The sequence below is a fragment of the Drosophila gunungcola genome, assembly GCF_025200985.1.
Source record: "Drosophila gunungcola strain Sukarami chromosome 3L unlocalized genomic scaffold, Dgunungcola_SK_2 000005F, whole genome shotgun sequence".
In the NCBI taxonomy this organism is placed as follows: Eukaryota; Metazoa; Arthropoda; class Insecta; order Diptera; family Drosophilidae; genus Drosophila; species Drosophila gunungcola.
In genome coordinates this window covers 1,537,511-1,551,435 of record NW_026453180.1, presented here as the reverse complement: position 1 = coordinate 1,551,435, position 13,925 = coordinate 1,537,511, and the positions used below count along the sequence as shown (strand labels likewise).

The 13,925-nt window shown below is 44.0% G+C and overlaps 1 protein-coding gene across 9 annotated transcripts; it reads left to right on the top strand.

Moving 5' to 3' along the window:
- The first annotated feature begins 96 nt into the window (after window positions 1-96).
- On the top strand, window positions 97-12,795 carry LOC128259542 (serine/arginine repetitive matrix protein 2). 9 transcript variants are annotated; one of them, XM_052991990.1, is made up of 11 exons: window positions 97-229; window positions 312-633; window positions 1,150-1,251; window positions 4,629-5,009; window positions 5,258-5,320; window positions 6,462-6,600; window positions 7,936-8,006; window positions 8,066-9,782; window positions 10,785-10,984; window positions 11,544-11,756; window positions 12,298-12,795. In XM_052991990.1, exons 2-11 carry the CDS (start codon window positions 395-397, stop codon window positions 12,461-12,463), a joined length of 3,291 nt encoding a protein of 1,096 aa, XP_052847950.1. In that variant the 5' UTR covers window positions 97-229; window positions 312-394; the 3' UTR covers window positions 12,464-12,795. The 9 variants fall into 9 exon arrangements, 7 of the variants coding, with proteins under 7 accessions (XP_052847950.1, XP_052847954.1, XP_052847951.1 ...); XM_052991994.1 differs by adding an exon at window positions 3,388-4,101 and having other exon boundaries at window positions 8,066-10,984; XM_052991991.1 differs by lacking the exon at window positions 12,298-12,795 and adding an exon at window positions 11,857-12,161.
- Window positions 12,796-13,925: the final 1,130 nt, after the last annotated feature.

Below are 13,925 nucleotides of genomic sequence, written 5' to 3'. Positions count from 1 at the left end.
ATATACCATAAATATGTTTTTGGTATATTTTTAAAGAAGTAATGCGTTTAAAGCATATTTCTTAAAACCGGGTGGAATATTTTTTTGAATTTCCAGCAGCCACACTGGTGGCGGCATTCTTTTGCAGGAATTTGGCATATTTTGACATAAAAAGTGTTTAACAACTAATTAAAGTTAGAAGATAGAACCCCAGCGCTTTGTTACAAGCGTGCAAAATTGGAAAACTCAGGTAAGCAAATAAACCAAACTGATTGCAACCCACTTTTGCACATACTGCAACTGAAATCGATTTTCCCTGTGCAATATTGCAGCGCTGGTGGAGCACCCAGTGGTTGCCGGGAACAGACGTTGATGCTTTAGAGGAGGGCCTCCGCAGGACATCGGCATCAGCAGCATGTACAACGGCATTGGACTGACCACGCCCCGTGGCTCCGGCACCAATGGACACGTGCAGCGCAATTGGGCATGTGTGCGGCCCGGGAAGAAGGACAAGGACTATCGCGCCGAGGACGACACCAAGAAGCTGGACGCCCAGCTGAACAGGCCGCCCAACAAGGAGATTCTGGACCACGACCGCAAGCGCAAGATCGAAGTCAAGTGTCTGGAGTTCGAGGAGATTCTCGAAAAGGAAGGGTGAGCTAGGGGATCTATTCGGTGTTGCATGCATGTCATGTTAAATGGACAATCCGCAATTACATAATGCCGGTTTGGGTCTGTTGCTTCCTGTTCTGTTTTTGTTTACATTGGCGCCTGGTAGCCAAACGCTCTTTCTTGCCAGAGAGCGGACGCACACGCGCCGAAATGTACAATCGTTCAACCCCCAGCCCGGTGGCGAGAGCCACCCCTAAGCGGGCAAACGACCCACACCCCCTCGGTGCGTCACATGTGAGCACTCTTCCGGTGGTCCGGACTCCTAGCTGGTGGTGAAAAAAGTGCATTTCAGTTGTACAGATTATTTTGAGTGAAAGACATCCGCATGTCCGAACAGGCGGACAAAAAATTCAAGCACCTCCTACCAGTTTTAAACTCTAGATAGTGGCAAAGTCCGTTTTAAGCCTTATACAAAACAATTAAGCTAGTCTTAAAGGTAGAATTATTCACTGTAAACCTCTGACATATATCTGATCAATATAAATTCGATTTTCGCAGACGCACACCGGAGGAAATCAAGACCCATGTGGACTCGTTTCGCCAGAAGTTGATGGGACAGGGCAAAACAGATCTGGCCAAGGATGAATTCGGACGCGTAGCGTAAGTAGAAAAGGCTTATGTAATTTAAAATAAAACGTGCGCCCAACGTGGACAAATCAATAAACGGTTAAACAAAACGACGGTGGTCTGGTGAAATCTTGGCCAGCTCACACGACAGCTGTAGGCCACACATGCGCCGCCGCAGCTCCCAGTTTGCAACCCCCCTGGAATCCAGGGGACCAATCACAATCGAGAAGTGGTAGAGAAAATGCTGCTGCAAAGATTTTCCGGGATGCGCTCGACTTTCAGTCACTTCAAGTCTTCCAAAGCCACAGCAAGTTGGCCAAAACGCTCAGGAAACGCCGCGTAGCAACTAGATATATATATATATATATATTTACATACAAATTAGAGGCAATTAAAGACTTCTAAGAAGAACGACTAAGACAGCGAAAGGCAGGCGATGGAGTTGGCGCCGAGAAGCCGCAGGGGACCCGGAAAAAGTTGCCCCTTTATCGGGCTGAAAAATCGCTGGAAAAATCAATAACCGCCTTGTCAGGAGCCAGGCAGGAAATGCAGGCATAAGCCTACTAATCAAAAGAGAAATCCAAAATAAGAATCGTATTCCCAATGACCTGGAGGGAGTGCTCGGCACCCAGGCAGCCCTTCAAGTGTGACGCAGGAGGAGGAGGAGGAGTGGAAAAGCGAATGCACCCGCTGAAGGGAAACCCAGTGGCGGTGGTGGTGCCAGTGGTGGTGGTGGTGCCGGCGTTGATAACAGGAAGCAGCCCTTGGGCCACCCCTAAATCAGCATTGCAACCCGCTGCCGAGCCGTGGATTAAACGCTGTGTCTACTATTCTAGTGGTTGTTGCAAGTGCTAAAAGAGTGGAGCCCCATGGAAATTGAAATGGTGTCAGGACAGCAGAAGGCAACACTTGAAACCTAAGCCGAACGAATGCAACAAATCACTAAATAAGTCTTCCAAACCTAGTCAGTAATTAATTAGTCTAAGTCGCGAAGTGGAGCAGCAAAGTGCGCAACCGGAGTAAATCAAACATCCAACGTCTTCTAAAAATATTATCCAACGTCTTCCAAAAGTATAAGGATACATAAATTTATAAAAACCATCTCGGGTTTGCATAATGTAGCCCAAAGTGTAAACAAATATATGCTAATCCATCGTCTTCCAGTCGTAATCGATGAAATTTTAGCAAATGATCTTATAAACGAACAATTTTTGTATTTTGAATAAAGCATAAATATATTTGAAATCCACTGTCTTCCAAAAAACATGGACTTCTAAATTTATTTACATTGAACTATATTGTAAAAAAAAAAATTATATATGCGCCGCTATAAAATAAAAAAATACAAAGCATTGCTTTTTTTACAATCCACTGTCTTCCGATTTATAAAGTTGATTTATAAAGTTTATAAAGTTGATGGATTTATAAAGTTGAAACATATATATTTTATTTAAAAGCAAACAAAACACAAACTGAAAACACGTGAATATAAAATTAATAATTTATTAAAATAAATTATTTAGTTGCAAAAAAAATATTTTTTATTTAAAAACAAACAAAAAAAACTGAAAACCGGTGAATATAAAATTAATAAACGACAAGTAATTAAATTAAATTTACTAAATCCATGATGAGACAGTAAATTAACTTATATTAATAAATATAACATTATTTGAAATCCATTGTCTTCCGCATTCATGGATTAAGGTGGAATAAGCAATAAACTTTTAAGAGCAAACGTTTTGCAAAAATAATATAAATTCTTGAAAACAAGTTTAAAGAAATAAATGCTTAAAATTTTTTATAAAGGTAATATAATATCGTGTAACAAATAACCAATATTCCAGGATCTATAAAATAAAAAATATATATATATTTTTTTTATGATCTGAAAACGCGTGAGTATGAAAATAATAATCGAAAATTAAAGCAAAAACTCAAAAATCCGTAATCCAACCGTCTTCCGCATTCATGGATTTAAATTTTTAGAATCAAACGTTTTCAAAAGCTATATATTTTCTTACAAACAAGTTAAAAAAAATAATTTAAAATGTTTATAAAGGCAATATAAGCTTTCCAATCGTGTAACAGATAACAAATATGAAAGTGAATATCTTTAAAAACTAAGACATAAGGGCAACCCAGCATGCTCTCTTCGGAGATCTACAGTAACACCACATCATCCACAACCACGGCAACGGCGGCAGTGGGAACCACAGCGGCTGCCTCGGTGGCCTCTGCCTCCACAACCACAACAACGATGATGGCAGCCACCACGGTGCAGGTGGTGAAAACTAAGAAACGCCGAAAGCGACGCAAACGCGCAGGTCACGCAATCACCTCCTTAACTACCAGCGCGACCGAAAAGAGCACATCCAACACGCCCGGTAGCAATCCCCCCAGTCCGAGCCCCTCCTCCGCTCCAAGTGCCACCGTCAACAGTGCCAGGAAGTGCAAGAAGGCACCTTATTTCCAACACGACAACCGGGAGTACCTGGCCAAGTACGAAGGCTTCCGTTTGACCGCCCACACGTGGAACTATGCGGCGGTGGCCAGGAAGTTCAAGCCCTTGCGGCCGGCGTTGGCAAGCGGCGCCAACAAGACCAGGCGACCAGCAGTCTCCAAGAGGTCACTCCCGGAGTGCGCCTGCGCCTGCCAGCAGAAAGAGACGGAACCGGAGCCGGTGCCGGTGCCAGTGCCGGCACTTGAATCCAGTCATCACCGAACAGCTGAGCACTCCATCCACAAGAAGGAGCTGCCGCTGCCTGCGTCACATGCGAAAATCAACATCGATGGCAGCGTGCTGCTCGAGCTGCTCAAGTACTCCTCGAGTAGCCTGCTGGAGACACTGCTGCTGGGCGGCGGCAGTGCGGTGGCCACCAGGTAGCCACTTGGATAACTAAAACCCAGTTTATTTATTTAAGCACATATATTAGGCCTAACTTTATTTTGATTTATTATATTTACATAAAGCCAAAACTCACTTAACCCTACCTTGAAAATAAAATAGCAGTTCGTGTAATATTTGTATATATTATACAATTGTAAAAACAATAAAAAGCTGGCTTTTATATTCTTAATCTTACTTGCACTCAATTTATTTACCAGGCCATTTAACCTGCAAATTTACATACGGCCGAATTCGTTTTATTTTCAATATATTTCAGTCTCTCATTGACTTTTAAAAGGTGCGGATTTTATTTTCACGAGTAAAGCAAAGTATTAGCGAACCAAACGTTTGTAAATAAGATTAAAAAAATAGAATTCATTTATTTGTTTATTTTGACTGACTGAGGGACTGATTGTATATGCCTTAATAAGGCATAGTATAGTATAAACATTTTTAACAGATATAAATATTTTCTTGAATTAACCAATATTAATAAATTGCATTAATTTTCCACTTGCAGTGCTCGCGACACCCATCAAATAGCCGAAGCTCAGCAGCAGAAGAACGCCAAGCTGCGCGAGGCCTTCAACATATCCGAGTACTTTGTGGAGGGCAGCAGCTTCGACAGCGATCGCAAGGCGAAGGAGGATCTGGCCAAAAGCGTGGCTCTCCAAAAGGAACTGGACGCCCAGCGCGAAAGCCTGGCCGCGGCGGCCGCTGCCGCAGCAGCAGGCAAGGACAAGGAGACCGGCAAGCGGTATGCCCTAGTGCGGACTCCATCCCGCGAACGCGAGCGGGAGCGGGATCGCGATGAAGGAGATGCGGCTGCCACCAGCGGTGATGAGCGCGAACATGTCTCAAAGTCGGACAAGAAGAAGCGCAAGAAGCGTGCCAGGGAAAGGTGGGTACTTCACTTAATATCAGGGACTGCAAATAATGATTTTAATGGGTAAAAAATAAAAAAAATTAACTGAAATAAAATTTATTTACGATATTTTTGCATTGACCTGTTAAACATCTCTGCACTATAAGAAACTTTACAAATAATCATTGTTTTAGATTTTTAAAATAAAACTTATAATGATTACGGTCCCTGGTAGATATAATAATTGTTAATAATTGTTAAACGTTAATCATTATCTTTTCCAGTTCGGCTAGTCCTGAGCGCAAGAAGGACAAGAAGAAAAAGTCAAAGAAGCACAAGAAAGAGAGGTAAGAGTCCTGGCCGGAAAGCAAATCTACAATCCTTCGACAACCGTAGCTCTGTGTTTGTTTCCTTTGCTCTTTGTTTGGACTCTACAGTCATGATTTTTTTGGTTTTGTTCTTTATATCGTACATAGTCAAATGTAAGCACGTACGCTTAGAGCGTGAAAAAAAATCAATGATACTATGTAACTATCAATCAACTGCTTAATACATTTTGTTTTTCGTCTCTACTCCTTCTTTTACATTGCATTTGAAACCACAAAAGGGACTCATATGAGAAAGAAAGTAAAAAGAAGCGAAAAGCCACGTACAAATGACTCACACACTTAGTTTTAACCGAGCTAACACTATCCTACAAAGCAAATAAAAAACAAAAACCAAAACATAAGAACCAATACCAATCCAATCAAGTGAAATGTTTCAAATGCCTTTCTGCAATATATATACTTTCGATAACCTAACACTTGCCAAGACAATCTTTTATTTGAATCCGTGTGCAGCGAGAGTGAGTAGAGTGATCAGGGATCTAAGTACGTATGGGTTGTCCACTAGCCAACACACTCCACACTCACCCACTCGAAACCCCAACCAATCTATACTAACCATAACTGATCACAAATATTTCCCCCACAATTCGCCCATTCTCATTTCCCCCCCAAAAATAAAAACTACCCGGCGGTAAGTAATAATTCGATTCTACAATCTATAAAACCATAGAAACTGCATTGCCAACTAAAAATTCAAATTACAAAATACAAAACAAAACACAAGTAAAGATCTACTAGAAATAAAAACAAAATACAATACAATAAACAATAAAGTTAAGAGGTCTTTCTGTGTGTTGCAAAAATTAAAAGCGAATTACTTTCTCATCTTTCTTTCTATTGTTATGATTACCTTCTATAATGTTAAGACAAAGCAATTTGCGCAGTATTCGATGAAGGTAAAAGCACTGAACCACAAGTAAACCTATTTATACATTGCTGCTAACCAGTATTTTGGAGCTCTAGGGCTGCCAAAAGTGTTGCCTTGTCCAATCTAATCTGTGTGTCGTAGCAAGCACCTCAAAACACTTTTGAATAGCTGACAAATAAGCGTGATTGTGGATGCACTAATTCTAAATGCTGTCTAACCTTCTACTTGCAGTAAGTCAAAGAAGAAAAAGTCGCGAAAGCGCAAGCACAGCGAGAGTGATGACGACAAGGACACCGAGGATGAGGACGATAGCAGCGAGGAGGATAGGCGCGAGTCGAAGAGTGCCCGAAAAAAAGCCAAGAAGGACAAGGTATGCAAGGGCTAGGGCTCTAGACCTCTAGCACTTATGCTATCGATTATCCGCGGAGAAATGTGCGAGGAGAGAAAGCCAAAAGAGTGGGGATGGAGTGCATGTTTCGTTGGCCAAACACTCAAGATCATTTATGAAATTGATGTGAACCAAACCTCTCCAAACTAAATATAGTAGTCCAGTTCTGAAGCTCTTTCTCTAACACACCCAACCGCAAATATTTTGTAACATATGCATATATCTTTATACCTCTATTGTACGACTCATCCTTTGACTAACAACCCAACTAATTATTACGTCTGACCAATAAAATCCGAATGGAAGTACTACTGCCTCCTCTCTCTCTCTTATATATTAATGATATTATTACCTGTATATGATGATAACTCGTTTGACTTTTCGTTTCGTTGTTTCAATTGTTCACCAAATATTAAACATACGCCATTTCTTCTCTTGCTTATTTACTTCTTTTTCCACCAAATAAAACATTCAAAATAACGATTGACAAAATAACCAAGTACTGAACTATAATCCTGCATTATAAAACGTTCTCTACCTTATAAATACTAAAGCATACAACTTAATTAGTAAACAAAAAAAATTACCAAAAATCACCCACAAATATTGTAAAAGGTAAAAAGGCTTCAAACGCATTCTAGTATAACCTTTATGATTTCTCTCTGAATACTTTACCTATTCTTTCATTCCTATAGTTGCTTAGAAGAAAGTCATTGCTTTAAAGGGGCTATCCACACAGTATTTCCTGTAAAGTATAATTCTAAGAACTGTGGCTAACCCCTCCATTTTTCTTGATTTCCTATATTTTGTAAAATTATTACCAACGATTTTCAGTTACACGTAGATCGTTTTTGCAACAAAACTCAATCCAAGTAATTTAAGTAAACTCAAGAAACAAAAAGAAATTTATATTTTGTTTATAAAAACCCTTGGCGCTTCATTGATATAGGATAGCTTTCAATGGCTCTCTTGTAGTTTTGTAAGTACTTTCATTTGACTGTTTTCTTTAAGCTACTAATTAATAACAACCATATGATATCTAGTGCGAAGTGATAGCCAATCCAAAACTCTTGTACAAAAACAGAAAAAAAAAGCAAAAGCGAAAGCAAAATCAAAACTGTTTCCAGTCCTCTAGAGAGAATGCTTGCGAAAGTCAAACGCTGCAAAATTTAAAGCACAAAACTCGAACTTCATATGTCTATCATGCCATAAAAAAAATGAATTGTGTTTGACATTACTGCTAACAGTTAGACTCTTAGCAAGAGCGCCTAACATTTTAGTCAGTCCACTAACACTTTCTACTCTTTTATTATGCAGAAAAAGCGCGACAAGAAGCTGAAAAAGAAGTCACGCGCCCGTGCCAGCTCCACAGATTCGGAGCGCTCAAAGTAAGTTTCGATTTTGTATATATTAAAGTACGAAAACTGTAAATATCAATTGGTTTCAGCTCTCCATCGCGCAAGGAGAACAAATCGGACAAGTCCCGTGGAGGGAAATCCTCCAAGGCCAATGAGAAGGCTTCGCAGCAGGACAATGCCACGCGCAGTCGTTCTCGCGAACGTCGTAAGGAAACGAAATCCAGGCCACATGAAGCCTCCATAGACAGTCGTCATAATAAGATGCGGGAAAGGGAACGCTCGGCGGTCACTCCGCCACGCAAGGAGCCGGAAAGGCAGCGGTCTAAGGAGAGACAGAGGTCGAGGGAAAGGCAGCGGTCGAAGGAAAGACAGCCATCCAGGGAAAGGCAGAGATCCAAGGAAAGGCAACGATCTAAGGAAAGACAGCGATCGAAGGAAAGACAGCGTTCCAAGGAAAGGCAACGATCTAAGGAAAGACAGGGGTCCAAGTCCAAGGAAACGCAGCGATCCAAGGAAAGACAGCGGCCCAAGTCCAAGGAAAGACAACGATCTAAGGAAAGAGAGCGTTCGAAGGAAAGACAACGATCCAAGGAAAGACTACGATCCAAGGAGAGACAACGATCCAGGGAAAGACAGCGATCCAAGTCCAAGAATAGAAAACAGTCCAAGGATAAGAAACAGGCAGTGGACAAAAGACGAGACAAATCCAAAGATCGTTCAAAGGAAAGGCAACGATCAAATGATAGGCAACGATCAAAGGAGCGGCAACGTTCCAAGGAGAGACAAAGATCAAAGGAAAGGCCACGGTCCAAGGAGAGGCTACGCTCCAAGGACAGGCAACGTTCCAAGGAGCGACTACGTTCCAAAGAGAAGCACCGCTCCAAGGAGAGGCAACGCTCCAGGGAACGTCCTGCCAAGGAATCCCGGCCCACAAATTCGCCCAAAGAGCGTAGTCCCAAGAAGAAGGAAGACAACCGCAAGCGTTCCCCCTCCATTGCGAGGGAAAGAAAGCAAACGGACTACACTAAGCTAAGTCGCAACTCCCGATCACGCACCCGATCGCCAGCCCATTCCCCAGAGGTACCGCCCAAGAAGACGGTGGTGCCCACACCTGCCTTCAATCCCTTCAAGGCGGCCGAGGACACTGTCAACGATATCCTGGGCACCAAGTCGGTGATGGTGGCCCTGGAGCAGACTAAGCGCCAGCGAGCAGCCTCCAGCTCTAGCTCGGATTCAGACAGCTCCAGCAGTAGCCAGTCGTCTGCCTCGCGGACACCATCGCCCAAACCCATGCCCACGCCCAGGAAACAGAAGAGGAGGAGCAGTAGGACACCAGAGCCGGCAAAGGAGGTTAAGAAGGAGGCCAGTCCAGCCAAGAAGGAGCGCCGCAGGAGTGTGAAACGGGAGAGCTCCGTTTCCAAACCCAAAAGCAAGGCGATAGAAGCGAGTCCCAAGCCTGCGAGGCGTCGCTCCCGTTCAAGTTCCTCGGAGCTGCGCTACTCCCCTGCAGAAAGGCATCCGGAACGCTACCAGGACATCATTCAGGACAAGAAGCGGCCTTCGAAAGCTAGGGAACCGAAACCCGCTCCAGTGGTTCGCCTGCGAGCCCAAAGCGACGATGGCAGCGACGATGCCGAAACAGGAGTGGATGGTACCGCTTTGGAGGAGTTCCAGCAGAGCAGGCGGCAGCACGAGGAGCAGCAGGAGCTGCGCATGCTGGAGCAGCTCAAGTCGGGCATAGCGGCCAAGGCCAAGCAAAAGATCAGGATCATGGAGAAGGACCCGGCCAAGGAGGGCAGCGGCGAAGTAAGTGGCAGCGGCGACCTACTACCGACCGCTACTAAACGTAACTCGCTAAGCGAATTCCTTGTTGCTAACAATGTGACCGCTTTGATTAACCCAATGACAACGACCACGCCCCCGCCGCCTCTGGCGGTTATACTGCCGCTGGAGCAGCCCAAGGAGCGGGAACGTGAGCGGGAGCAGGAGCTGGCCATGTCTGTGGAGGAGCCGCCGCCGCCGCTCAAGAAAAGGGACGCCAGCACACCGCCCATTTGCAAGACGCCCCACGTGGCGGCAAATGGCGAGTCCAAGAGTCCGACAGTGGGCCACAAGATGCACCTGCATCACAGCAGGCCGCCTCCACAGCACCAGCTGCATCAGACGCATCACCAGCCAGCACATCTGCAGCAGCATCCTCCCGGGAAGCGCATATTCCATAACCGCACGCTGAACAATAACCCAAACAGTAGACATAATAGTACTAACAATCCCCATGCATGTGGTGGTGGCGGTGGCGGAATCCCCCATTCGAATCCCAACAGTAGCAACTCTAGCAGCGGCAGCGGCAGCAACAATAACCCGGGCATGCTGCCCTTTTTGGCGGGCACCCCGGGCACCTACAACCGCACCACCAACCGCCTCAATCACGGTCCCTTGCTGACCGCCACCCACTACAACATCTGCAAGAACCACCAGCACAGTCTGCAGCAGCAGCAGGCGCACCATTTGGCCCGCGGACTGGTCTACAACTCGGCTTTGTTCGGGCATGGAGCCCGGCATCCGGGACTGCTGTCGCTGGCCGGTGCAGGTGTGGGCGTGGCCGGTGGGCAGGGTGCGGCTCTACTGGGGCATCCGCCGCATATCCGTGGTGGTGGTGGTGGTGTCGGCGGCGGTCCCATTAGCTTCAATGCGGCAGCAGCGGCCGCAGCTGTGGCCGCCAATAGTATTAGCTACCATCATCATCATCATCAGCACCAACAGAAACCGAAAATCGTTATAAAACCCTTCAAAATTCACGATCCACAGCCCCTAGTTGCAGCGCTCGCGGACAGCTCGCTGGTGGACGCCATCGTCTCCAAGGTATCCACGGCCACCGTGGCGGCGGCAGCGGCGGCGGAGAGTGCGGCGCGCCGGAGCCGGAGTCGCGAGCGGAGAAGCCGGAGTCGGAGCAAGCGGCGCACCAGCGGGAGCCACCATCGACATCACTCCAGCAGCCGCTCAAGATCGTAAGTACAACTGTGTAAAAATTAAGATAATGGTTAAGGGAAAGATTTACTTGAGATATAATACCCTGATTGTACCAATTTCCAAAAAAAACTAAAGAAAAACATTAACAATGTTTAAACCATGAAGCTCGATATAATACTGCCTATAAGACATAGAAACTTAACCCATATATTTAACATATTTAGGATATTTTCCACATATTTTGCATATTCTTTTTTATTCGAAGCAAACCCCAATTAAACATATATAATTCAATGTATAATGATAATGAATTACTATTTTTCTTTGTAAGCTAATAAACACCTTTTAACCTTTTAGTTGAAATTAAGCATTTCCCATTAAACAAAATGGTTCCATGATAATCCGGAATGCGAAACTTATTTAAAACGAATATCTATAATTTATGGATACAAATACCTGGAGCTCCACAATAATGTTTTTCAATAATGTAATAACGAAAGTTTTACAAAAGTTATTAAGGAACACATTAGGCCAATTAGGATTATACAAATCTTGTAATTTAGATATACTAAAGCTGCATTCCATTTATCTTTCCAGGAGGTATAGCTCATCCAGCAGTCGAAGCGGATCGCGCAGTTCCAGGTCCCGCTCCGGGTCCCACTCTTCCCGCTCCAGCTGCTCATCGCACAGCAGCTCGGGCAGCTCCTCCTCCGGCAGTGGTTCCGGATCCTCACAGTCCGGATCTCGGTCGCCCTCCATTCCGAGGCGTCGCGGCTCGCCAAGCTTTCTGGACAGACGTCGCATAACAAGGTAGCTAGGCGGGATTCCTGGTTTTTATCAGCCTTATTTGAATAATTCTTAAAATTTATTAATTCCTTTTTTTTATTTTTTATTTCCCTTAATTTTGTAGCCGTCGATCACCGCCGCGCAGTACAAGACGCTAGTTGATTGCCATTATCCAATAGCCGCTTGAGTTGCATTGATTTGACATTTTATTTATACACAACACGTAACGCCTGATTTCTTCTTAATGATTTTGTTTTTTTTCAGCTGGCTCAGGAACTACTTATAATTTGACTTATTAACTATCCACCACCACACTCTTCTCTCTTTTATATATTTTTGTAGCTTTCCAATTATGTGTCATCTTAATTTCTCGTAATATAGCGAAGCCGCAAATAAATTTTGTCACCTTACCGATTATGGGGTTTTATAGGATTTTGTTTGTTTGATTTTTAGCCAAAACTTTTGTGTTCCTTACGATTTTCAGTTTGGTGAGTTATTTATTTGATTTTTCATTGCTTTTTATTCAGGATACAAATCATTTACTAATTGAATTTTGTATTTACAGTGCCCGCAAGCGACCGATTCCGTACCACCACAAGGCCGCCGGCGAGGGAGAGCCGGAGGAGGCCTCCAGTTGCTGCTCCAGTTGTTTCAGCCGCGCCAGCAGTCCGGTCACCCCCCTTCTCACGCCCCTGCGCAACAGCCGGAGTCCCTCGATGGCCGCCTTCTGAGTGTTAACCGCGTCGCTGCGCAAGATGTGCGGCGAGTCCTGAGGCGAGTAGTCCTCCTCGATCAATCACTCTCATCCTAGTCATCCTAGCCCAACTAGTCAGATAATCAGACTCCTAGCCCCTAAGATAGTTGTTATGCGCATTTAACTTGTTTTACACCTGCATTCCGTAGCCCTAAGTTAGTAATCTGCCCATGAATTTACTAGCGAAATTATATTCTAGCTCCGATATTAAGCCAATAATACTCGTTCGTAAGCCTTTGATCGATTATTTGCTAGTTCTAAGCCGCGTTTTAATATAAATAAATTATTTGTTGCCTCTCGAAAAGTTCATGTTTTAAAATTACCAAATCCACATTTCAGTTTTTAAAGTTTACGGGCTCGTGCCTATTTTTTTCGGCAAGCCCTATACAATTAAAAACATTTTCGTGCCTGGCGTGTCAAAATCGTGACACGAACAAGGAATCAAACTATTTGCTCATCTCTAGTTTGCGCTATGTTGCAAACTAACGGTTGTCTTCCAATATTAAGCTTTCTTCTTATTGGTCAACCAATGGGAGTGGATTTTGTGGCAGCCATCCTGTAAAATAACAGCTGATCGCAAAACACTGGCTTAAGATTCTGGTCGCTTGCTGAGCTTTCTGTTGGCTTGGTACTTTAAAATCAGGAACTGCCCAGTTTGCATACGAAAAATTGAATTTTGTCGGTCGATTGCGACGCAAAAATTCATTGTCTTCGTTTTGAAACACCAGGCGAACATAACCGCTAGAAGGTGTTCTATTTTCAGGTGTCTGCGTCTAGCAGAGGCGTAGTCAAAAGTGTTCCAAGGGGAGCTAAAATCGCTATTTGGGGGGTTTGTCCCCCCAAACCCCTTCTCTCGCTGACTACCTCACTGTGCATTGGAAGAAAATTAACGGTTATTTTAAGTAATCTGTAAGCTTGGTTTTCATTGGTCAACAAATGGGAGTGGACTTTGTGGCAGCCATCCTGTAAAATAACAGCTGATCGTAAAAAATTGGCTTCTGGTCGCTTGCTGAGCTTTCTGTTGGCTTGGTACTTTAAAATCAGGAACTGCCCAGTTTGCATACGAAAAATTGAATTTTGTCGGTCGATTGCGACGCAAAAATTCATTGTCTTCGTTTTGAAACACCAGGCGAACATAACCGTTAGAAGGTGTTCTATTTTCAGGTGTCTGCGTCTAGCAGAGGCGTAGTCAAAAGTGTTCCAAGGGGAGCTAAAATCGCTATTTGGGGGGGTTTGTCCCCCCAAACCCCTTCTCTCGCTGACTACCTCACTGTGCACTGGAATAAAATTAACGGTTATTTTAAGTAATCTGTAAGCTTGGTTTTCATTGGTATTAGAACTCAGCAGCACCCGTCAGGGATTTCTGTTCGCCTGGTGTCAGAAGACAAGAAATTTGGTTTGAATGGCCTTTTTAAAGAGCACGAGACCTCCGAAATTCG

What these genes read in the sequence shown, in the direction of transcription:
- LOC128259542 (XM_052991994.1), top strand. Translation starts at nt 395, where the DNA reads ATGTACAACGGCATTGGACTGACCACGCCCCGTGGCTCCGGCACCAAT. An exon ending in GAGATTCTCGAAAAGGAAGG is followed by an intron (nt 634 to 1,149) that starts GTGAGCTAGGGG and finishes CGATTTTCGCAG; the next exon opens with ACGCACACCGGAGGAAATCA. An exon ending in TCCAGCAGCCGCTCAAGATC is followed by an intron (nt 10,985 to 11,543) that starts GTAAGTACAACT and finishes TTATCTTTCCAG; the next exon opens with GAGGTATAGCTCATCCAGCA.